The sequence below is a fragment of the Juglans regia genome, chromosome 7, assembly GCF_001411555.2.
Source record: "Juglans regia cultivar Chandler chromosome 7, Walnut 2.0, whole genome shotgun sequence".
NCBI lineage: Eukaryota > Viridiplantae > Streptophyta > Magnoliopsida > Fagales > Juglandaceae > Juglans > Juglans regia.
In genome coordinates, this window is record NC_049907.1 from 26,194,685 (window position 1) to 26,219,557 (window position 24,873).

The 24,873-nt window shown below is 37.9% G+C and overlaps 1 protein-coding gene and 1 pseudogene across 1 annotated transcript in view; one reads left to right on the plus strand and one right to left on the minus strand.

Moving 5' to 3' along the window:
* The window catches only part of LOC108987330, a 98,526-nt pseudogene extending 92,931 nt beyond the window's left edge, over positions 1-5,595 (plus strand).
* A 3,211-nt stretch (positions 5,596-8,806) lies between these two features.
* LOC108987337 (aspartic proteinase-like protein 2) overlaps positions 8,807-24,873 on the minus strand; it is a 28,057-nt gene continuing 11,990 nt past the window's right edge. Inside the window, exons 7-10 of the mRNA XM_018960235.2 lie at positions 16,842-16,929; positions 12,998-13,073; positions 11,919-11,990; positions 8,807-9,053 (exon numbers count right to left, since the gene is read on the minus strand). Of these exons, the coding sequence (XP_018815780.1) occupies positions 8,884-9,053; positions 11,919-11,990; positions 12,998-13,073; positions 16,842-16,929 (406 nt within the window). The 3' untranslated portion in view covers positions 8,807-8,883. The remainder of the gene's footprint in view (positions 9,054-11,918; positions 11,991-12,997; positions 13,074-16,841; positions 16,930-24,873) is intronic.

Sequence of the window (24,873 nt, forward strand, 5' to 3'; positions counted from 1 at the left end):
CAAATTAGGTGAGCGGACCTCATGGGGTGGGGCTTTGGAAACAAATTCAAAGAGGCTGGAAAAACATCCATCGATACACACGTTTTGCAATTGGGATGGTTCCAGAATTAAATTATGGACTGATTTATGGTGTGGAGATTGAGTCCTTAAGGAAGCTTATCCAACAATATAAGCATCGCACGAAGACAGGAGGCTTCAATATCAGAACTCATGGATCTTTCTAGTGGCTCTCCCTAATGGAATATCACGTTCCTTAGAGCTGCCCAAGACTGGGAAATTGACACATATACAAATTTATTTAATCTGGTGTATAATTGTAGAGTGAATGGAGGAGCTAATATAATTTTGTGGTCACCGTCCAAGAAGGGAAGATTTACTGTACAGTCGTATTATAAGTCCCTTAAGAAACATTCTACAAGACCATTCCCAAGAAAGAACAAAGGACTAAGGCCCCCCTAAAAGCTTCATTTTTTTGTATGGACAACTTCATTAGGGAAGGTTGAACCTTAGATAATCTATGGAAATGCCAACTCATTGTGTTGGATTGGTGTTGTATGTGCAAAAATAGTGGGGAGTCAGTGGATCATTTATTACTACATTGTGACGTAGCCATTAGTTTGTGGAATAATGTATTTGCTAGAGCGAGGCTCCATTGGGTGATGCCACGAAGGGTTGTGGATTTTTTGGCCAGCTGACAAGGCATCTGAGGACCACTCAAATTGCAGCTATGTGGAAGATGATACTGATATGTCTATGGTGGTGCATATGGATGGATAGGAATTGTCAAAGTTCTGAGAATCGTAAACGGACAATGGACGAGATTACAACAATATTTTTTCATACTCTACTCCATTGATCGATTGTAATAGACTATAATGGCATGAACATTCATGATTTCCTTGTATCTTTAGACACTCATGCATAGGTGTTGCTCTTGTATAGGTCTCGTGAACTTGGCTTTGCCTATTTTTAATAAAATTCTTATTTACTGATAAAAAAAAAGGAATAGATAGCATGTGACAAGATTATAAGAGAAATGTGAGATAAGTGGCAGATGGCATAAGTAGATTTGCTTGAGTTAAGAGAGATTTTGCCAATGTTTAGTTTATTTTACTTGGAAGAATTTTTGAGACATTTGATTTTGGAGTACTTTGTGTATTTAAGTTCTTATTATTGTGGATTTCAGGTTAAAGGGTTCACTCTTGGGTACAGGGCGTGACAGTATAAATACTTATTTCCTTAAATCCTGTTTTTCCTCGGTAATAGTTCTGTGGAAGGAGGTCTAAGAACCTGTTTTAGTTCGGTTTGAATAAAATCATTTTATTCCTAAGGCATCAGTCAATTTTATCCTTACATCTCCCTTATCCACAAAAGTTAACATCTGTCATAACAAATTGTGGCAGTTATGAGAAGTCTTTGTTAAAATGGTTAATTGCATCAAAGGGAGCCATGTTATTGTTAAACTGGGGGTGAATAGCTGGAAGTGAATTCTAATCTTCATTTCTGCTTCATATTTTACTGTCCCCTAGATTTGCTCCCTTTGATAACTCTGCATTTGATTTTATAATTGTCCTTTTCTTTTTTCCCCCCCTTCAGAACTTTGGTTCGAAGACAGACACAATATTTTGTGGTGTTTTCGATGGCCATGGTCCACATGGCCATATGGTTGCGAAGAAAGTGAGAAATTGTCTTCCATTGAAGTTGAGTGCTCAGTTGCAGCTAAATAGTATCCTTAAGGATAATATCAGAAGTAACCATTATGATATCAGAAGTAATGCCTTGGAAAGTGTAGCCTCTGAAGAAATTGCACTCACAGCAACTGATGAGGATGCCAGGACTCTTAATTATAAGGACAATAACACTGATATTTTTATGATAATGAGAGAATCATTTCTGAAAGCATTTAAGGTTATGGATAAGGAACTGAAACTACATCCTTCAATTGATTGCTATTGCAGTGGGACAACAGCAGTTACCCTGGTCAAGCAGGTAATTGGTGCACAGCACAACTTGGTTTTCTTGAACCGTGATAGTAAATTTTGGTTTGTATAACCATTATTATTAATTTATAACAGAAACAGGATCTTGTTATTGCAAATATTGGGGACTCCAGAGCTGTATTGGGTACCAGAGATGAAGATGATTCTCTCATTGCGGTTCAGTTGACTGTGGATCTCAAACCAGATCTTCCAAGTCTCTCTCTCTCTCTCTCCCTCTCAATTTTAACTTATAGCTGATGGCTTATTTTTTAACAGAATATATGCATCTTTGAATGTACTATGAGATTGAGATTTATGGAAGTCAATCGAAAAAGATGCTGTTTACTTGTTCTGGAAAATGTTTAACAACAATGAGATAACATTAGTCAAAACATAATATTCTCTTCTATCTTATTATACAAGTGAGTTTTTAACGAGAGAATACTCTTGAGATTTCAACTGCAAACTGAGAGATTAATTATGTAAAGAATCTCAAAAGATTTAGAAGGCAGGAGCAATGCACAATCTGACTGATTCTTTTGATACTTTAGTGTAACTTGATTTAACTGCTTCTGCAGATTTTAAACAATTGCTGTAGTGACCATGCACTGCTCTCAATGAAAATGTTGGAATTGGGGAAAAATTAAGGGGTCAACTTCAGGATGGGTCTATATTTAGATTAAATCTCAGAATTTTGTTTTCCTTTTCTTTTCTTCAATGCTAGCAGAATATATGAATTCTCTCCTAAATTCAAAATTTTTCAAGAAGCATGGAACTTTAGGATGGATTTCGCAGCTTACTAAAGTCAGCCTTCACCAATTTGAGTGAAAAGTGAGTTTGGAGTTCACATTCCTTCTAGGAAACTGGCTCTCCTATTGTTGATTATCATTAAGAAATTTTCAAGGTCAAATTCAAGGATGCATCAATGGCTGCAATGGATGTAAGACAACTTTTTTCCCGAGCAAACAAAACTCAAATATTTGTGTAGTCTGTCATATGTTGTTCAAAGTCTGTAAACCTCACCTATATTAGGATGAAAGTTTCCAAGCTATTGGAGTGATAGTCCCTTATTTATGTATCAATGAAATATGTTTCTGATGTTGCACATGTGGTTACAAAAAGTGATTTTGAAATATTCTTATGCTTCTGTACATGCATAGAAAATAAATATATGAATAACCTTTTGTTGAAGTTATTTATTTTTGCTAAAGTTTATGCGAATTTAATATTTTTAGATTGGTTATTGGTTTATATGCAAATAGTGTAGACGTGGTTACCAGACTACTCTAAACTGACTTTTGGAGTCCTGTTCATAGCTTCTTAATGGTTTCATGACAGTAAGGACATTTTTGTTATATGAGTAAAAGACTAAACAATGAGTATCATACATGGATAATTATCTAAGACATTAATAGTGAAAATGGTTCCAATATTTAGTCATGTTCTTTTACTCTTTAGGGGAAGCAGAGAGGATTAGGCGACGTCAAGGACGGATCTTTGCCCTTCAAAATGAGCCTGAGGTTGCTCGAGTTTGGATGCCCAACTATAACTCCCCTGGCCTTGCAATGGCTCGTGCTTTTGGTGATTTTTGCCTTAAAGACTTTGGCTTGATCTCTGTCCCTGATATTTCGTATCGTCGCTTGACAGGAAAGGATGAATTTGTAGTATTGGCTACAGATGGGGTAGGATATCAAACCCATATTAATCCTTTCTCTATACATACATACCTACATTTAGATCTATTTTCTTGTGTGTGTGTGTGTGTGGGTTTATGTTTACCTCATTTTGGAAGTGCTGTGACCATCATTTTATTGTTTAGCTGAGGGGGTGAAATTGTTTCTATGTATCAGCAATCTTGTGGTTTCCTCCTTAGCAGGTTAAGAGTTTTAAACGCTTGCATTGTTTACTTGAAAAAATGTGACTTGTCAAATAAATCTATATTTCCACAGTTTTCTTTTTATAGGACAGTTGAAAACTTGAAACACAAAATGTCATATATTTGTCAGGAACATATCCTCTTAGAAGTTTTTAATGTCAAGATCTTTTTTCTCCTACATATATGCTAGATGACTGCCCTATACCACTTTACATTGTGGTCTTCATCTAAATTGTCCTTACTGTTACCATGTTTATTTCTGTAATCTGCTCTGCGATGAGAGCATAGTTTCCGATGCAGCCATGGAAAAATTTTCAAGTTGCTTTAAATTTAAGTTTTGGCTGCTAAGAGCTCTCTTGTTTGTGGCCAATGAACCAAATTAGATGGATGGATACAATCTAATGCGGCTTTGAAGGTTAAGTCATTACCAATTTAGTGTAAAAGCGGTTAATATGCAATTATTACTTCTGATTAATTTCAATAACTCGTGAATTAAGGCTATTTTGGCATTTGAGTCAAATCTAGATATTTTAGGTTTAGAAGTTTCCAAGTGACTTGGGTTTATTTTCTTGGGTCTGAGGTAGTCTTGTATTAGGTTTCTTATTTCTTTTCTATAATAAATGGGTCCATATGAACATCAAATATGCTTCATCATTGTATTCGACACAAATTTATATGCTTTTATTATCTTTTTCTAACTTGAAATAGTTTCTTTCTCCCGTACCCTTTGAAACACTAAGCCCAACTTTGAACTTCGAAGCCCATCACAAAACACGAGCAGATTACCCTAAATCTTTCCTACATGAGTAGTGCTACATGTATTTACAGTTTTACTTACACTTTTATATGCAAGACTTATTTGTTAATTTTCTTTTGAATTTCAAATTTTATAATTTTCAACGTATCAATAACTAACACGTGGAGAAGTAAGTTTTTTGTAAGTTTTTCTTAAGTATATTTAGCATTTTTCTTCCTACATTTTCTCATCTATGGAAAATACTTGATCTCATTTTTCTTGTCTTTAGCCATCAAAAAAAATTCTCGTCTGTAGAACACAAACCGTGTCATAGATATGAAAGGTTTTTCCTCGACTAAATATGCCTGAAAGAAAGAAATTAGCCTGAGTGGTATGCAGTGGTAAATCATGTTTCATTTGGTATAGTTAGTCTGTAAGACCTATAGGGTGTTCTTTTTTCTTGACAGGTTTGGGATGTCCTCTCAAACAAAGAAGTTGTTGACATAGTAGCATCAGCCCCACGGTCTGCTGCGGCTCGTGTGCTGGTTGAGGTAGCCGTTAGTGCTTGGAAGTTGAAGTGCCCGTATGCCAAGGTTGATGACTGTGCCGTAGTTTGCCTATTCTTGGACTCAAATTCAAACCATTACTCTGCTTCCAATTCCACCCAATGAGTCAGAGACTTCAGAGTGCCAATCTGACATTGGAATTAAGAAATGATTTTTCTGGACCAATGGATATGGACCATTCAGGTACCTGTATATTACCCCCCCATTAGAGATTTACTTTTTATTTTTTATTTTTAAAGTTGGGGAGAAGGGAGACTATAGAAAAGTGTTGTAACAGAAGCCGGGGGCCCCACCTTTGAGGGGTATCCTTGCTGCACTAGCCACGTTGATTTGATGGGGGCAAGTTGGAAGGACAGAGGCCTCAAAATAGAGGGGAGGGCCATTTCTTACGATTGTCGTATAAAAATATATATAAATTTCGATATTGTTTACAAATCTTTTATCGGCTTTCCTTCGTAAATTTGGTTTTCCAGTTAGTGTTAACATGATAGTTTCTACTTCTGGTGTTGGTAAGGAGTTTTTGTAGCTCCAATTCTTGGGGTGCTCTGAAACTTGTTCTTCATCACCGAGGTTAGTGTGGTTTTCACTTGTTTTTGGAGGTCAGCATCTTTCTCTGTTTGGGGTTGGGCCTTCTGCTTTGCAGTTCCACGTAGAACTGGTCACTCTGATTTTTTAAAGCTGCTCTCAAGTCAAAACTTTGAGGCAGCAAGCGGGTCCAACCCTCACTGCCTGTGTCTCTATCATTGTATGCATGCACTTATGTATATGTATATACGTATATATTGAGCATTGAGGGGACTAGAACATTTTGTTCCAAGAGCCAAATGGGGGTTTTGGTGCAAATGATCCCTTTTTTTTTCATCATACTTTCGTGGTGGAAAAAGTACTATATTTTGAGGTGAAATTACTATATGCATAACTGACCAAAATGTATACGAAACCGGCATTTTATAAAAGAGAATAGAAATTCTGTGGATTTTATGTTTTATTCATTTTTTTCAAAGCGATTACGCAGTAATTGTACAATTTACGGTTGTAAATATCTTTTCTCATAGGTATATGTGCACATACACTGGATTTTATACATACATACGAATGTATACATGAATTAGATTCAACATGTTGAGAAACAGAAACACGAAGTCAATTGTCCAAGTTGTCTGAATTTAACCGTATTAAGCAATGATTAAAACATTATAATTCCAATAAAATCACATACATTAAGAAAACTAGTCTTAGTAGGTGTAGGTTATCTTTTGTGTTTCAAATGACCGTTAATATATTCTTTAGAATGATGATTTCGAAGATAAAATGGAAAATGAAAGATTGAGATGTGGGTATTGAGTTGTGTTTGAGAATTTGAAAGAACATTTCATACCATATGCAACTTTAACTCTTCTTTTTTCACGTAGTTATAAAAGTAAATGCGTCGTGAGTTAAATGGGTAAAGGATTTATTGAAAAAACTATAACAAAAGTCATTTTGCCATTACCTATATAGCCTTCGTGACTACTGTACCACGTATACGATGGATAATCTTTTTTAAACGATTTATTCTTATGAAAGTCTAACAGTTTAAGGAGATTTTTTTTTTATTATTTGAAGCCAATTAATCAAACATATTCATGACTCTAATAAAATAATCATCAGGATTTATGGAGTTTCATGAAATGAAAATGTGTTTTTCAGAGAGATATAAAATCATTAAGAGGTATCCCATCAAGGGATGAAAGAGAGACAAAAATCAAAATAAAAATAAAAATTCAATGAGCTCAAGAACTGAGGGATCAAATGGTGACGTGTCAGAGAGAATACATGAAATAATTGACTCCATTACTGTGAAGTGGCCATGTTTCATTTTTATGCCAATGTGTGGGTGTGCAATGTGCAAGCATGGTCCCGTGCGTTTGATCCATAGCACTCAGCACCTCTGGTTCCATCTGAGCTCCTCTCGTCTGTTGTAAAACCAAATTGCCCAATTTGGGGAAGTAGAAACTCAACTCTTGTCACATGCTTACTACTAACCTCCTTCAATGAGATACTCCTGTGTGTAAATTCTTCTTGTGTGTAAATTATTTATAGGAGACATCGGATTGGAGGAACTTTCCCTTGAATTACTTGAGGTGTACTTGCAGAAAACTCTTTGTCAAGAGCCCGTGTACCCCCAAGATTAGTCGAAACTTCATTCTCAAACACACAATGCCAATTAAAAATAAAATTTATCCGGATACTTCTCCGTGAAAACGCTTTGGAGTTTGGAAGAGATGGAACCCGACAATGTATAAAAATTTCGATTATAACAAACATTATTCTTCAATTTACAAGTTTTTTCTTATTATATCGTTCCATTACAACCCAAGAGAATTAGTTATGTGCAAATCAAGCAGATTGCGTACATGGATGCACATCCAAATTACCTACCTACCTCACATCAATAAATTTAAATATATTTTTTTATTATTTTTTAAAAATATTAACAAAAACAAAGGAAAGAAACCTCGCTCTCCACACTCCACCCATCAAAACCCCAACCCCTAACCATCCCTCTTCCCATGGTCTCTCGCGATCTCACCCCTATGGGTCGTGTCCGGATTTGCCCCCTCCCCGTTGGGGTAGGGGACATGATGTATACGACATCATCGATGTGGGCCGAGTTAAGGGCCGGACAATCCGACTGTTCGACGGATAAATATAATAACTATAGTTTTTTCAAAAATGTATATAATTCCAAACTTATAATTCGAAATGCACAATATTTATTGTGTAAAATATAGAATGATTTAACTATTTCACTTAAAAGGAGGTCGTTCCATGCCTCCTTTCTATCTCACTTTTGTCTAACCCGAGAGTAGCCACGTGTCTTTCACCTCCTTTATCCTCAGCTATCCGCCTCGATCGTCCCTCATCACCAGTTGTTGAGCTCTCTGCCTCTCTCAAGCTTGCCAATTTGTCATTTTTCAATCTTTTTTTTCACCAACATCCTCATATCTACCTAGCTAAAACAAAAATAGAAACACCACCAAATCTACCTTTTATGACTGCCCTTGTAGAATTTGATTGTGACCATTGCCAACACAATTGTGACATGATCTCTAGGTTGTCATGAAAACCAACCAAAGGGGGTCAATTTGATTCAATGGTCGATTCCCCTCGCCGACCGATCACCAAAATCATCCCTCGAATTCAACTATGAGGAAGAGCTCGCATCCACCCCAAGGGAGTCGATGATCAGCCTAATTTGCCACATCCCATATCTAGAAAAGCTTGAATTTCCACCCCCACCACCCGCGGCGGTGGGAATAAAGGCGAGTTTAAGAACACACCGCATTGAAACAGGACTGTACGTAGAAAAGAAAGAAATGGAACTTGACATATCTATTATGCAGCATACCTCTCTATAAATGGTTCCGATCGTAGAAATTTTATATAAACTTCAATCTACTAAATAAATTTTCTTCCAGGACGTAGGCCAAGTTCAAACTATATTTACTTTTAAACTCAAACCTGATTCTAATCTTTCATAAATTTACACATTCACTAGGTACAAAATTCAACCCACCGTGAAGCATTGGAACAATGAATAATCCTAGCTATTTCCACATTAGGGATAAAAATAGATACATAACTGAGAAAAGTATACAGAGCACTATTTTATCAACAAATCTCATGATTTTCTATTATATTCAAATTTTCTTGTTTCTTTACCTCAACCGTGGGTACTTTGTATTAGCAGAAGACTCTTAGTGTTTCAGTGAAAATATCGTACAGCAGCATGGTTAGAAACAACATAACTATAGCCCATCGAATATTCAAACTGTAAGCAGAAGAAATAAAATGGGAACCTACTAAATGTACTGTTCCACTTTGTTCATCCTGTAATTTAATGCTTGACGAACCTGAAAACAACCATAATAAAGTCAAACAACCAAACCAAAAGAAACAAGATAGCAATAACATATGCTATTTTACTGCAACAGTTTAACAATTCCATAGCAGTTACTAAGTCGATTCTATAATCAATTTGTCATACTTTCTAACTTAGGGTCACAAGCTCGATTAAAATACCACTGTTCATATAAGCTTCTTTATAGTGAAAAACCAAAACTAACTTTTCTGACATAAATAAAAACTCAAGTTTCATCCTTAAAATAGAGTTTTCATTCAAGGAAATTAACCACAATTTTTCTTGCCATTTTAACAAATTGACATGTAAATACAGATGATTAGATCATCTCAATCAACCAAATTTACGAGATCTTTCTCTTGTTCTTTTTTTGTTTATATACAAAAATCAATACATCAACTACAAAAAAGCCCACTTTTTGCTTCTCTTGATAATTACATTGATCAACAAAAGCCAGTTCTTACGATTCCATCGTTTATCAACAGAAGCCAATTCACAGGATTCCACAAGGACCACAATGGAGTAAAGGCCAGTAACTATGTTAGTTCCACCAAAACAAGGTCCTAGGAAGGGTGATTACGTAAGGACGTGTTTTTGGGCATTCATGTAATTGTTATGTTTTTACAATAATATATACTATATATAATATGCTAACAGGAGAAGAACATTAAGATTTTTGGTCCTTTTTCCCGATAGTTGTTTTTTCTATACCTCATCACTCCTCTCTCAATCTTTTCATTACTCTCTATCAACTTGGTATCAGAGAACTATTCAAATAATATATCTAGGTTATATGGAGAACCACTGCATGGTACAGATGCTGACAACTTATGGATGCAGGTGTCAGCTTGAGACAAGGGAGCTATTAATCTGATTAGAAAGGATTGGTTGTCTCATCTGTGAGGTTGTTGACAGCAGATTGGCTCACGCATGGTATGGAATTTCAGCTAAGGGACGATGGAGCTGGTTGACATCTAAGGGGATGCTCGGGGAATGGAATGAAATGATAAATCTGTGAATAGTAATAAAATGGTTTGTAAATAGTAGTGAAATGGTTTAAGTTATGATGTTTTAAGGGGGTTTGGAAAAGGAGAGAGAAAAAGTTGCATAAAAATATTATAAAGTTAAAATATTGTTAGAATATGATTTTTTAATATTATTTTTGTTTTGGGATTTGAAAAAATTAAATTGTTTTTTGTGTTTTGTTTGGAAGTTTGGAAAAGTTGTAATGATTACATGAAAAAGTTGAAATTTTGAAATTGAAAAATGTATGTTTGAGTGGTGTTTGGATGTTCAGATGTTATGAGATGAGATGAGATGAAACCATCTCAACATCCAAACAACCCCTTACTCTGATATGTCCACATTTGTAGATCAAATCTGGGGTTTCAAATTTTTTTAAGTCATCGGTGGTTGGTTGTTCTATGGTGAAACTGTGGGGTTGTTTTATGGTGGAACCATACATAGGCTAAATGAGAAGCCATTTGGTATGTTGGGAAAAGCTGCAGATTGTTCAAATGAAGCAAGCCGGATGTCGTTCAGTGCAGGCAGAAACGAAAGTTCGTTTATCCCCAACAACAGCAGCAGCTGTCATTTAGAGAGGTAAATAAAACAACCAGTGCTGTTTTCTCTTTGATACTTCTGACAGATGTGCTATAATACCTATTGTATCTCTATGGTCTTGTTTACTATGCTTTGAGGATGATGTGCTAGTTCTTTATACCATATACTTTGCTGGGTCTCGTTGAGTGGTGAAGCTACTTGGTTGGATGAGTGATTTACAACACTCATAAATAAGTCTATGGAAACTCAAAAAAGCGCGGTAGAGAGTCATGTGACCTCCCGGAATGAAAATCAAAGTCATCAATTTACAACTTTGAAGTTGGATGGACTTAACGATCTTTGCTTGGTCTCAATCAGCCATACCATTTATTGAAACTAGAGGTAAAATGGGAAATCTAAACGGGTAGATTCAGGAACCACAAGTAGATGATTTCATAAATGACAGAGCAGAAAACTCACCTATCAGATCTTCTTCTTCTTTTTTTTTTTTTTTTTTTTGAGTAAGTCCCCTATTATATCTTGGCAGCTGCATTCGATGCTAGTCAAGGGTACATATTATTAAACACAATGAAAGACATTTGGGATGTGGCTGACCAAACTTGATTCAGAAAGGGGAATGCTATAGAAGTTTGAGTTAAAACGTCGAATACATGGGATGACACAGGGTGAATGGTCAGTTGCAACTTACTTTCACCGATTTTGTGCCTTGTAGCAGAAACAGAATCATTATCAGAATTTTCACGCTGTGCAGAGAAGAAACTTGGAGGCTTCATGGTTCATTCTAGTGGTGCCACTTGACTTCGGGCAAACCCTTCTTATACAGTAGAACCGTTTATGATCATCTAACCATTGACTGATTTATCATCTCTTTTCTCCTCATATCATTTTTTCCAGATTGGGAAAACGTTAGAATAGCTGATGGTTCCCTTTCATGTGTCTGGCAAAGGTTCAATTTCTGTCACCCCATAAGTCTCTTCATCCCTGTGCTATGTGGTACTTAGGTACAAGATACTGTATATTTTTTTTTTTAGAAATTATCCCTTGTGGTTTGATACTCGATAGCCAGTCATAAGGGGACCCACGAGTTATGAAAATTGACATAAAAAACCGGCATGCATCACATACAATTCACAAGCGGAAGAAGACTTTAAGGGCCTCAACAAAAGCAATAGTGAGCCTAACCATGCATTATAAGGTCTCTTAGCCCTAACATATTCTAAGATACAACTTAGATTAAAATAAAATATAATGAAATTTTTGGAATGCGACAAAGGAAAGGTAACATGGTACTTACAGTTATATTCAGTCCATCCAATGGCTTGATTCTCGAGATCATACAAGACTAGCTTATTTGAGAGCACTAGATCTGCAACAGACAAAAGAAACTAAATTTTAATTGATTGCGCCCATGAAGCTCTACAAAGTTAAAATTCAATAAAGATAAATTCCTGCCAACACTTGAAATCAAAAATTGATTCTTTCTGCCTCTATTATCAAGCCTCAAGGTGAGTCCTATCTTATGGGATCTCAGAAGACAACTGTAACAAGGCACCTTCAGGCTTCGTTAATAACTACCTTGGAGGCAAATAACAATGTAAGGTTATTAGAGTTACTTGATACTTAGACATGAAAAGTTTACTTTGTTCCAACCACATTTACAAAATTTAAATGAAGTCCATGGGCCTGGTATGCTTTACAGTGTTGAGGATTAAAAGAAGTGCTAAAAAACAAAAGAATAGATGACATGAGGATATTAAGATAGAAAAGGGGAGGCTGTCTAAATTGGATAGATTTCATGTGAGGTCATTTTATGATTTTATAAGAGGGTTACCCTGTGTGGGGTTTCCTTGGTAGTATATATGGTGTATGAAGGTCCCTCAAAATGTTCCATTTTCGCATGGACGGTAGCTTTGGAGAGTTCCAATTGATTTCTAACCCATATAAAGATGACTGATTGTTTGGTGCGAGGATATGGACTAAGGTGGAGAAAAGCAACAGGTGATTATTGTAGCAACCCCAGTTATCGTTACTTGACATTCTCTAAGGGCATCCCAAATCATTGTTTCTCTTTCATAAGGTAACAGTTTCAAATTTCTCAAACCAGAAAAAATTTCACAAACTACACTCTTATGATAATGAAATTTAATGAATTAAAGAGTCAACCCATCCCGAATGAATGCAACATTTCCTGTAAAATGTTAAAGATTAATATTAGGTCTTACACTCAAAAGGTTTCACTCAAAACAAAATGTCAAGAGGGTATTCTCAATGTTCTATAGCAATTGGAAAGTTCTACAAACTACACCACCATCTCACTCTTATTTCACTATGATGAGGTGGCATTACCCATCAATGCAAATAGTTGGGGTATACCTCCCAAAAGAGTCAAGTTCATGCTATCCCTGGATTGCATTCCACTGTTTTGCCAACCAATACACCACAAACCTTCCTGTAAAGATACACAATAGTAAATTGACTTGCTGATGCAGATTAAAAAGCAACATAGTTTACGCATATGGCAAATCTGAAAACAGTAACGCTACAGGAGAAAAAATAGCATCACATAAAAGACTAGATGAAGTGATGATAAGGATGAAAGAATTTCCAAAAAAAAAGTTGAGCATTTCATAAACATAATTTGTAAAACCAAGATTTAGAAAATAATTGAGAAATCTAGAGTAAACCAGAGTATGATGGTTGGTGAACACAGATATATAGCCCTCATGCACTATCAATAAGTGCTCTCCATAGACATTTTTTTATTGGCACCGGATATCCAGAATAATGTCCCAACTAATCCCAGAGGTGCACTAAGGCCTTCGGCAAGGAGTTTCGCATAAATGCACATCGGGTAATTCAATGGGAAATTCCCCAGTCCACTCCATATATACCTCCAAGGAAAAGAGAATACCACATCACAAAAAAATGTGTCATTTGCAAACAAAAGGTGAGAAACATTAATTAATCCATTATTTGACCTACCCACCGAAAAATCTGCCAAGAAACCACCACTAACCGCAATCCCCAACATTTGACTGAGAGCATCCATAACAATGACGAAAAGGAAGGAAGACAACGGGTCCCCATGTCAAGCTTGCATAAAATACCCAGCTCTCCCGATTTAATTATACTCTCCAACCATTCATTGGCCACTAACACTAAATCTAGAATTTGTTTCCCTTTGAAGAAAGCATTCTGAGATTTGGAAATAATCATCTCGATAACTGTACTCAAGCGGTTGGCAAGAACTTTGGAAATGATTTTGTAAACCCCATTAACAAGACTAGTGAGACAAAAATCCTTCAAATTAGAAGCCCCCGCCCTCTTACAAATAAGTGCAATAAAGGTTGCTTTAAGATTCTTTTCAAAATTAACCAAAGCAATACAATTCATGAAAAGCCTTCATGATGTCCTCCCATACAATATCCCACCAAGATTGAAAGAGTGCCATATTAAAGCCATCTGGGCCAAGAGCTTTATCCTTAGCCATGCATATTACTACTTGTAGAACTTCGTTCTCCTCAAAAGGTCGTTCAAGCCAAGAAGCATTGAATGAGTCAATGGTGTCAAATGCTAAACCATCAAGATTTGGTCTCTAAGCAAACTGCTCCATAAGGAGTTTCTCATAGAAGCGACATGTTATCCTTTATCTCAAAATAATCCGAAAGGATAACACCATCAACCTCAATCAACTCAATGGCATTGTTTCTCTTATGGGAAAACTTTGTGCATTCATCCCTATTCCCTTTCCTTCGACCAAAGAGGCCTTGATTTTTGCCTCCACGAAATCTCCTCCACCACGATCACCCTCTCATGCTCTGAAGCAACAATAATTTTCCTCAAGGTCTCCTTATCCGAAGAGCTCTACCCTCCGCCCTATTCTCCAAGCCCTGCAACTCTTCAAGAAGAGACTCTTACAAGCTATCCACATTCCCCAAGACTTGCTCATTCCAAGTCTTCAAATCCTTGTTCTTGGCCTTTAATTTGCCTACCAATATAAAACTCGAGGTACCCTGCATCTAGTAGGATGACCACCATTGTTTCACCATGTCTACAAAGCCACTGGCCTTAAGCCACATGTTTTCAAACTCATCTTCGACTCCCATGAATACCTCCACAACCCAATAAAATGGGATAATGATATGAGCAAATCCAAGAAATTCTCTTCCGATACACCTATGGAAAGTAAGCCTCCCAAGAAGGCGATGCTAGGAATCTATCCAATCAAGATCAAAACCCATTGTTGGACCATGTATATGCACCCTCTGCAAGAGGTAAATCTAAGAGATCTAACTCAAAGATAACTTTGAGAACTCCCCCATAGCCGAAGTGAGGCTAGATTCCCTTGATCTCTCACTCAGGAACCAAGTGATCTTGAAATCCCCTCCTCCTATACACCAAGGAACATCCCACCAACTATGCAAACCGGCTATCTCTTCCCACAAAAGTCTTCTACTACTATCTGAATTTGGACCATATATTCTTGCTAGAGCCCACTCAAATATGTCTTCCACATTTTTAAAATGACACGCCACTGAATACTCCCCCAAACACTCCTCCATGTTCTCCACTACCCTCATATCTTGGTTGGTGCTCTTGTTAACAGTTTAACCCTTCTAGATATTTTTTATAAATAAGTTTAAGCCTTTTAGATTGATGTCCCCAATATGGTTTTAGAGCAAATATGATAGCCCAAAGGCTAAGCTAGGAAGCACAAATAGTTCAAACTACTAGTCATAACCGTATCTAAGAAGCGCACTAGCCACATATGCATTATACCCCAAAATAGACCAGTTAAGATTATATTTGAAGCTCCCTACAATCACTTGTATAACCTAGTTCCATTAGTAAACATCCATGGGATTTGACACCCAGGTGATGGCTCCACAATTCACTCACCCCAATGGACAATTTAATCAAAATCTGAGAAATCAAAGTCTTTCCCACTCAAATCCTTAAAGTCCTTGCAGCATCCTAAGGAAGCATAAGCCACATCTGCACTATACCTGGTCAACATCTTAAGTGGAACTTGGCACCCATGATATGCCTTCATCCAACCAAAATTTTCGTTTACTTCTAAAAAACAAAATCTTTTCTAATGCTATTGTCCAAAGAAAGTCCCTCTCATAGGTGTCTTATTATTCCATGTGCACTTCCACGAGAAAAAAAGCCATCATGGGGACCAATAGAACAATAGAAAGACTTTGATTTCAAATATCAACCCTTCGGAAGGAAGTAACAAATTCTACCCTTCCCCCGCTGTTCAATCAGAAAGAATACAGTAGTTTAAAGGAAGAGGTAACCATTACTCTCCTGATCATGAACATGCCCGATAAATGTGATATTGCACTAACACTTATCTCGCAACACCGCCATACGTTCTACCATTGAGGCCTCCTTAAAACATGCAGTATTTATATAACACTGAAAAAACATCCTTCAGAGTTTGTTCTCCACACCACAAATCGTGCCAAAACAGATTAAGCTCATCCCCCACTTTTGTATCTGACAAATCTACAGAATTCTGCACCACTTCTCCTTATTATTTTCGAGACCCCCACTCCATATGACCCATGCACTACCCCTGAACACCACCCTCTCCACATGCTCTCATATTTAGCTTCCACCACCATTCTCCACAAGGTGTTTCTTCCTGTTCCATAACGTCATAGCAATTTACCCAAGACTTTCCTCTCCGTAAGTGATATAATTGAAATACATTTTTCACCTACTTCTCCACAAGCAAACTAAGCTTTTGTCACTAATGATTTCTAACAACAGTAATAATGGATATCAAACCTCCTATCACAAAAGTTTCAAACATTGTAAATTGAATAGAAGCCGTGGACTTTCAAGTGCTTTGCATTAACTACAAGGAAAACTTGAGCACCATTCATAAGAATATTGATAGAAGATCTACAGTGTAAATGAAGAACTTCCATCAAAAGATACAAGTGATTACTGCAATTAATACAATGTTTATGTTGACAGTGTATACAAAGTAACAACCCAGAAAATAATTATTGTAATGTCAAAACCAAAAATAATCATTTTGAAGTTCTAAGTATAACATCATCATTCGAGGCCCATAAATTTTCCAAGTATATTATGACAATAAAAAGCAACACAGAAAATAAAAGACTAAGAAGAAATCAAGTAAAATTTAAAAACAGGAATGGCTGAATAGCACCTTTATTAAATTGCTTGATATACTTACATAGGGAAATAGATATTCACGAGGATAAACCTTTAAGGAGAGAGAATTCTCAAAATGAAAGGTGACAGGTGGAAATCCATCATCAACACTGCAATCGAAAGCAAAACACAAAAATCAGAAGTAAAATCATTTAAACGTTTAAATATGTTATTTTCAATATGTCAAGACGATATAGCATCAACAATCATACATGAACGAATCGAGCAAAACAGAATTGGCAAGCCTAAGAGACAAATAGAGAAACCCCAAGGGGTTGGCCCAAGTGGTGAAGGCCTTAACCTTGGGGTATCACTCCCTTCAAAGTCCAAGGTTCAACACCTCATAGGTACAAACAATCATTTGGGGCCACACTCCCTAGTGAAAAGCCAGCGATCTAACCAGTTCCGTATAGGGAAACTTCCAAGGGTGCGGTGCACGGGACCGGGGTTTACTCTGTAGAGGTGGGTTCAAAGGGCCCTACCTTGGAAAGGTTCCCCGACATCAAAAAAAGACAAATAGAGAAAAGATCGCTACCCTAATATGGAAAGCTTCACCAAATGGCATTTTTTCCATACATACGTGTGGAATTTTATAAGAGGTCGAGTGGCACATGTGGAGTGGAGTGGAGTAAATGGATTTGGTGTAAATATTTGCAAAATAAAGTTTTTGTATCTATATGGAAATGTTTCTTGCAAGGTATTCCATTTGATACCAATATCCACAGATGCCAAATTTAATTAGCATCAAGATGTGATTGCTGCGAAAGTGTCACTATCGAGTGTATGGATGATGTTTTTTTTATAAGTAGAGTGTATGGATGATGTTGTGAGTAATGGAGAGTTTTCTAACCAGATTTGGAGGAATTTTGCTATAATGCTGGGTATACATGACATCACCTATCAAAGGTGGAAGGAAAGAGTGATGCTACGGTTTAGAAAAGCAAGGATTGGTTCTCAATGGGGGATAGTGGTCGGCCTTCTTCCATCAATTATCAGCCGGTGCCTTTGGTTGAGGAGATGTAAGGCTTGAATGCAAGATCACAGAGACAGTGCAAATTAAGGCTCGAATGGCTGTGAAGATATAATTATGAGAGGGAAGCATTATGGAAGGTGGTGATTGATACTAAGTATGGGAGTATAGGTGGGGTTGGTGTTCTAAAGAAGTTAGGGGGGCATATGGAGTGGGGTTATGGAAACATATCCAGAAAGGTTAGCCACACTAGGCTGAGTATGGGAGATGGTAATAGAATTAGTTTTTGGCATGATGTTTGGGTTGGAGATACAACTCTTAATGATGCTTATCCCTCTATTTTCAGAATTGCACGGAACATGATGCTTTGGTGGCTGATTTGAGGGAAATTACTAATGGCTCACAATAGCAGAATGTCAGCTTCAATTAGGGAAGCACGTGATTGGGAGGTTGGTGTCTTCGCTAGTACAGCGCTCTTAAGGCTGCTTTTTTTGTTTGGACTGCATCCTTAGGAAAGATCCTGACCATTGACAACCTAAGGAAACATGGGTTTATCTTTATTGATTGGTGTTGTATGTGCAAAAATAGTGGCGAAACAATGGATCATTTACTTCTACATTGTGAGTTTGCAAAGGCCTCATGGAATTACTTTTTCAGCAAAATGGGATTAGCATGGTTATGACGGGAGGGAGGTTGATCTACTAGCTAGTTGGAGAGGGCTCAAGGGGATACCCCAGATTGCAACTGTGTGGAAGATAGCTCCCATTTGTCTACTTTGGTGCATTTGGAGGGAAAGGAATGACTGAAATTTTGAGGATTGAGAGCATTCTTTGGAAGACTTTTAAAAGTTTTTTCTGGAAGACTTTATTTATGTGAGCCATTGTTATAGACTTTAATGATCTCAACTTTCAGGACTTCCTTGTATCCGTTTCTAGTTCCTAACTATGTGTAATCTAATGTATACTTCCGGTGTATACTTGGGCTATGCCTATTCAAATATCAATAAAATATCTTATTACTTGTCAAAAAAAGGTTCCTTTCAAAATTAAGTCATGCTAGGGGAACTATAAGCAAAGTGAGTCAGATAAGGAAGCTGAATTCCAGAGATGATGAAATACTGAATCAGCTGGGGTTGCTTATCATCTATACAAAGATTCAAAAGGTAGTGAGGGTGAAATATGGTTAAAGCCTAACTCGGGAATAGTTAAGTTGAATGTGGATGGCAGTAGCCTTGGTAACCCTAGTCCAAGCGGAGGGGGTGGAATAATAAGGGATGAAAGAGATCAAGTATTAACTGCTTTCTCCTCTCACCATAGAGAGGGAACAAATATGGAGACTAGGTGCATGCTCTACTTGATGGTCTTAACATGTGCAGGAAGATGAATCTGGAAAAGACTGAGGTGGACACAGATTCACAGTTGGTTTTAACTGGCTGAAAACAGGTGCTGGTATTCCTTGGAAGGTAATGTACTATTGGGACAAAATAAGGATGCAAATGTCTTCAGCGGGAATCTCTTTCTCACATGTGTTATGAGAATCTAATGGGGCTGGTTAGCAAAGAAAGGAGCAGCTGGGGAGGTCAAAGAGTACGTTAGCTTTGCTGAGCTTCCAAGTAAGGTGAGGGGCATTGTTCTATGGTCAATGTGGGTATTCCTTCCCTTCGGAGGCATTGAGGTTGGTTGTGTACTAGTTTTTTAGGTTGAACTCAGACTATACAGAGGAACAGAACAAGGACTTTGCAAGAGAGCAAAGATTAGATGTTTTCTTGATGGTTTTTTCTGTAAGTGGTTTTAAAGTTTGTATAGAAAGGTTTACTGATAAAAAAAAAAAAAAAAATTTGTATAGAAAGGTTCTTCCCACGCCTTGGTTTTTGGATCTTTTCGACTATCTGTAACTGCCAAGGTGTCACATGATGTTACACAGATTCTTCTGCCATAAGTGAGGATTATTAAAAAAATTATGGGGTGACAGCCTCTTCGCAAAAAAATAAATAAAAAATAGAAAATAAAAAAACTAAGAGACGAAAAGAGTACATTTTTAGTATCAACAATTAATGAAAAGTAAGCAAATCAGAAAATACAAAGTATGAGACACAGTACTTGAAGAGAGTTAACTATTTTCCCCAAAGATTATTTTAACAAAAAACCAGTTCAAAATGAACAAGTAGGGTTTTCTTTTAGACTAACAGAAAATTACAAAACACACTTCATCTTGCTCAGATCAAGGGCCACAGTTTGCACCTCAATTAACAAGGTTATTGAACTAGCTCCATGATATTGCACAAAGTAGTGGAAACAGCTTACAATGAACCCACTAAAAAGGAAAAAAGAAAAGGAGACTTGAAAACTAAATCCAATACTTCAAAACCAGAGTAATAGCCATAATATTAAAACTTGTGGCGAACGCAGGGTAACTAGGTAACCCTTTGTCTGGAAGTAGTCCCGAAACGTGAGAGATTTGCACTTACAGACCACCAAACCCAACTTTTACTGATGACCTCATCAGTCTTACCAAGGTAAATTCTGTGGCCACCTATACCGAGTTTACTACACTTGTCCATATGAATAAAGCACCGAGCACATTCTTAAAGAGGTTCATAAGGGCTAGATGCTGGATGTATGGTAGTTTACGTGCCTTTCACGAGTGAATGAATCTTTTTTTTATATAGATAAGATGTAAATTTTATTGATACAAATGAAATAGGCGAAGCCCATGTACACAGGAACTATACAAAAGAACACCTAAATACATTCTAGGATCCAGAAATTAAAAGCAGAAAATCATGAACATGGTTTCCATTAAGCACAAAGGCTGAGAACCAAAGTAATAAAGTGTGTACAAAAAAGTTATGAAGCTCCACCATTGTACACTCCCCTATCTTCAAAACACCGCGCATTCCTTTCCGACCAAATACACCACATAATGCACAACGGAATCATCTTCCACACTACCGCCACTCGGGGACAGCCTTGAATCTCCTTCCAACAAGCAAATCAGTCCGCCACCCTCATGGGCATTACCCAAGCCACACCAACTCTTCTAAAGATCTCATCCCATAACACTCTTGTCACCTCACAATGCAATAATAAGTGATCCACTAATTCTCCATGCTTTTTGCACAAATAACACCAATCCATCACAATGAGCCCCCTCTTCCTCAAATTGTCTGTGGTCAAAATATTCCCAAAAGAAGCAATCCATACGAAAAAAGCTACTTTGGAAGGCACGCGAAACCTCCAAATACTCTTCCACAGGAAGGTAACATGTCCTTGTGATACCAATGTTTTGTAATAGATCTCACTATAAACTTCTTGCTACCGTTGGGCCTCCACTACATCCTATCCCCCTGTGCCGTTAGAACTCCCTTGGAGTATATCAAATTGAAAATTTTCTGAAACAGTATGCATTTCTAAATCATGAATGTCTCTATTAAATAGGACATTCCACCGGTGAGAACCATGAGAAAATGCAACCAGATCCGCCACCGAAGCATCCCTGTTAACTACAATGCAATAGAGAGCTGGAAAAGCCCTATCAAGAGCGTGTTCACCACACCAAACGTCATGTCAAAACCTGAAAAGCCCTATGAGTTTCAAAACTCTATCAACCCCTCCTAATAAATTTCCCTAAGCCTACGCCATACCCCCCCCCCCACACACACTGCCGTGTCTAAGATCAATAACTTCCTTCCAAAGCAAATCCCCCTCCAAGTGGGACCTCCATAACCATTTCCCCAATAGGGCTTTATTGAACATCCTCAAATTTCGCACCCCCAAGCCTCCATACGAGATTAGAGAGCAAAATTTATTCCAATTAAAAAGATGGAATTTTGTTTCCTCCCCCACTCCAACCCACAAAAAAGCCTGAAATAACTTCTCAATCCTAGTGAAAGAATCAAACACATGTTACATCCCAACTTCAAATGATGACAGCGACTTTTTTTCTATTCTTTTGATTTGTTTCCTTTTTATTTTACTAATAATTTTAGGATTTCTATAATTTTGGGTGTTAGACTTTCTTTTCATATATTTTAGCCAGTAAACTGAAATTTATAGTTTCTTTTTTTTTGAGTCTATTAGCGGTTCTTGGATTTGTTTTATTTCCTTTGTATTTTTTAAAACCATATGATAGGATTAGTAGCCTACATAAAAGGCATCCAGTGAGCCATATTTCACCATCAACATCATGGAGTTCAATAATATTTTGAGATAGAGATTTTTCTCATATTTTTCCTTTACTTTTCTTTTCTCTCTTTTTTTTTTTTTTTTTTTTTTTACAAGGAAAAATCATAATTTAATTTTTTAAAAAAAAAGCACTTGGAGCACAGCCCAAGTACACAGGATTTATATAGAGGAAAACACCTAGCTAAGAAGAGGAAGGAGAATAAAATTTAGAAAATCTACAAAGGATGAGAAGCAGTTGTTGTTTTAGGCTATTGTCCAAGCATACAAAGATTTGAGCATTGAGGTATTTAACTCAAGCACGGTTCTCTCACAATCTTCAAAATGGAGGATGTTTCTTTCCTTCCATATACTTCACGTGTAGCATAAAGGAGCCATCCTTCATGCCCCCATCATTCACTTTACTACCTAGCCACGTCCCCATGCAGCCAACAACTCCACCACTCGTTAGGGAGGTCAAGACCCTTGAAGATATAACCACATCACAATATCCAACAAATGGTCGATAGTTTCCTCACATCTTGCACATACTATACCACTCTATAACTATTAGCTGCTCTTTCCTCAAATATACCAGGGTCAAGATTTTCCTATTGCAGCCGTCCAAAAAATGGTCAATCTTGGGGGAGACTTATTGCACCATACGCTTTTCCATGGAAATGGAGTTCCGGTTGTAGGGTGTAAGATTTGATAAGAAGATGGGACTTCAAACTTCATTTTTCGAGAATGGATCCACCCCATTTTGTGTCCTCACAATCTCCTTGCTTGGTCTCCACACCATACGTCATGCTATAATCCAATCCTTGACCTGTCTCCCACCACATAACTGATGGACCTAAAAAATCTCCCAACCTCAACAAATGTTTTTCCACACCCCGACACCATACAGTCCATTTACTGCATTAGAAGCCATCAATTCACATGCTACTATTAAACCTTTGTTGTGTATAGGAATCTGGTGAATGAGATCCCAAATTGTTTAAGAATGAGAAGTTCGAGCCATTTATAATGATCCAATGGATTCCAATTGTAACCTTGACTAGTTCATTTGAAAATTGGAGTAAAGGCCCAAATATAACTTGGGCCTTCTTTGGATCACTACAAATGGTATTGGAGCCAATCTTAACCAAAAGTGTGGGATTTGAGCCATGTTGCCTATGATAGAACTGCCCCATGAGGACATATGGGGTGTAAGGGGGGAGATTGTAATACCACAGATTTTGAATAAGAAAGTGATGAATGGAGATCTCACATTACTTTTAAGGGAGAAGTTCAAGCGCTCTATAATGATGAAGGGTCCCTGGAAGGATATATGGTGGACTACAGAGAGAGAAAACCCTACGGCATCCGAACCCGCCACCACCCTTCAGCCACCCTAGACCGGCGAGTGACACCTCACCACCGGCATAGACAAGGCCGACGGGCCCTAGCTACTTCGCTGAGGGCCATCCGGCGTAGGTCCTCCCTCCGGCGACCTGGACTTTCGCAAGCTTCTCTCTCTGTCTTTCTCGAAGGCGACATCGATCGTCGAACCTGTGCCTCCGCCACTACCACAGACAAGACCAACAAGCTCCGACAACTCCATTGAGGGCCCTCCGATGTCAGTCCCCCTTCGGCGACCGGGATTTTGATCTGCACTTTATTTTCATCGGCAAAGATCTCCTAGTCTAATCTGCTTTTTTTCGTATAACATCTTTTCCTTGAGATGACGAAGCGAGATGATCCAGGGAGTTGATCTTGTGACTTGGGATCAGACGATGACGACGCACGATTTGGATTCGTATCAAATGGAAGGTGAGAGGTGGTTGAAGGTGGAATCGAAAACTTTCGTTTTTACGAAAGAGGGAGGAAATAGTTTTCGCATCTCTGAACGTAATAAAAGGATGGCTAAGTTCATGTGTCTAGGTGGGACAACAGCTTCATGGGTGGCTAAGGGAATAGAGGATTGTTTAGAACTCAATTGTCATGAAGCATTCTTCAGGGAGCTAAGGATGGGTAATGAAGTTCTCATCATTCAACATCATATTAATGCAAGGGGCAGCTTTTTGCAACTCTCAGAATTCCGGAATGGAAGGAGGAAAGATTTGTTGGTGATTCTGGGAGGCGCAAATGGCATTGGATGGAAAGGTTTCCTGCAGTCCATTCGAAGCGTTACTGGATCCAAAGCCACTATTCTGAAGCATGCAAACAAAGGGGAGTTTGTTGATGGAAAGACAGTGGGAAGGCCTTCCTCAGTCAAAGGTGCCTCATACGCTTCAGTGTTGAGGTCACGAGAATAGCTCCATGTCGGAAGGAAAGGGTAAGGCACTTGTAGGAGACAATTTTTCATGTGACATTGGGAGACGTGGATAAGGGGCTGAACCTAGTCGTGGGTTTGGGTGGTGTGTCGAAAACGGACGAGGGGGGGCGGGGGGTAGATCTTACGAGTTTCAAGGCCACAAGTGCGCCAACAAAGGGCATTTCAACGCTGCCACAGATAGAGTTGTTGGACGCCGGCATCACTGTTCACGCCGGTGTCACTCAAGACATCGGTAGCTTGTCATCTAACTGCCTTCAGTCACAAGTTGCTAATGGGGTTGGTACTTTTTTCCAGGGTTCACTTTCAGTTGAAGATGGGGTTCCTTCCAAGGTCTTGAGTACTTCGAAAGAAACTGACGAGTTTCTTTTAGAAGATGAAAATGGGATAACAAAAGGTAGTGCTTCCCCTACCTGCTCTATGCCTCCTGAGGGAGCAGTAGGGTCTAATAAAGTGGCACAAAAAGGATCGTCAAAGGGTGGAGCACACACAAGCAATGTCCTCGTCGATGGAGGGGAGGAACCTTTAATGGTGACAGCAACAATGGACAGCAACCATATAGCTGTTAAGGAGGTTCGGGATTTGAATGCAGGATATAGCGGGGGGG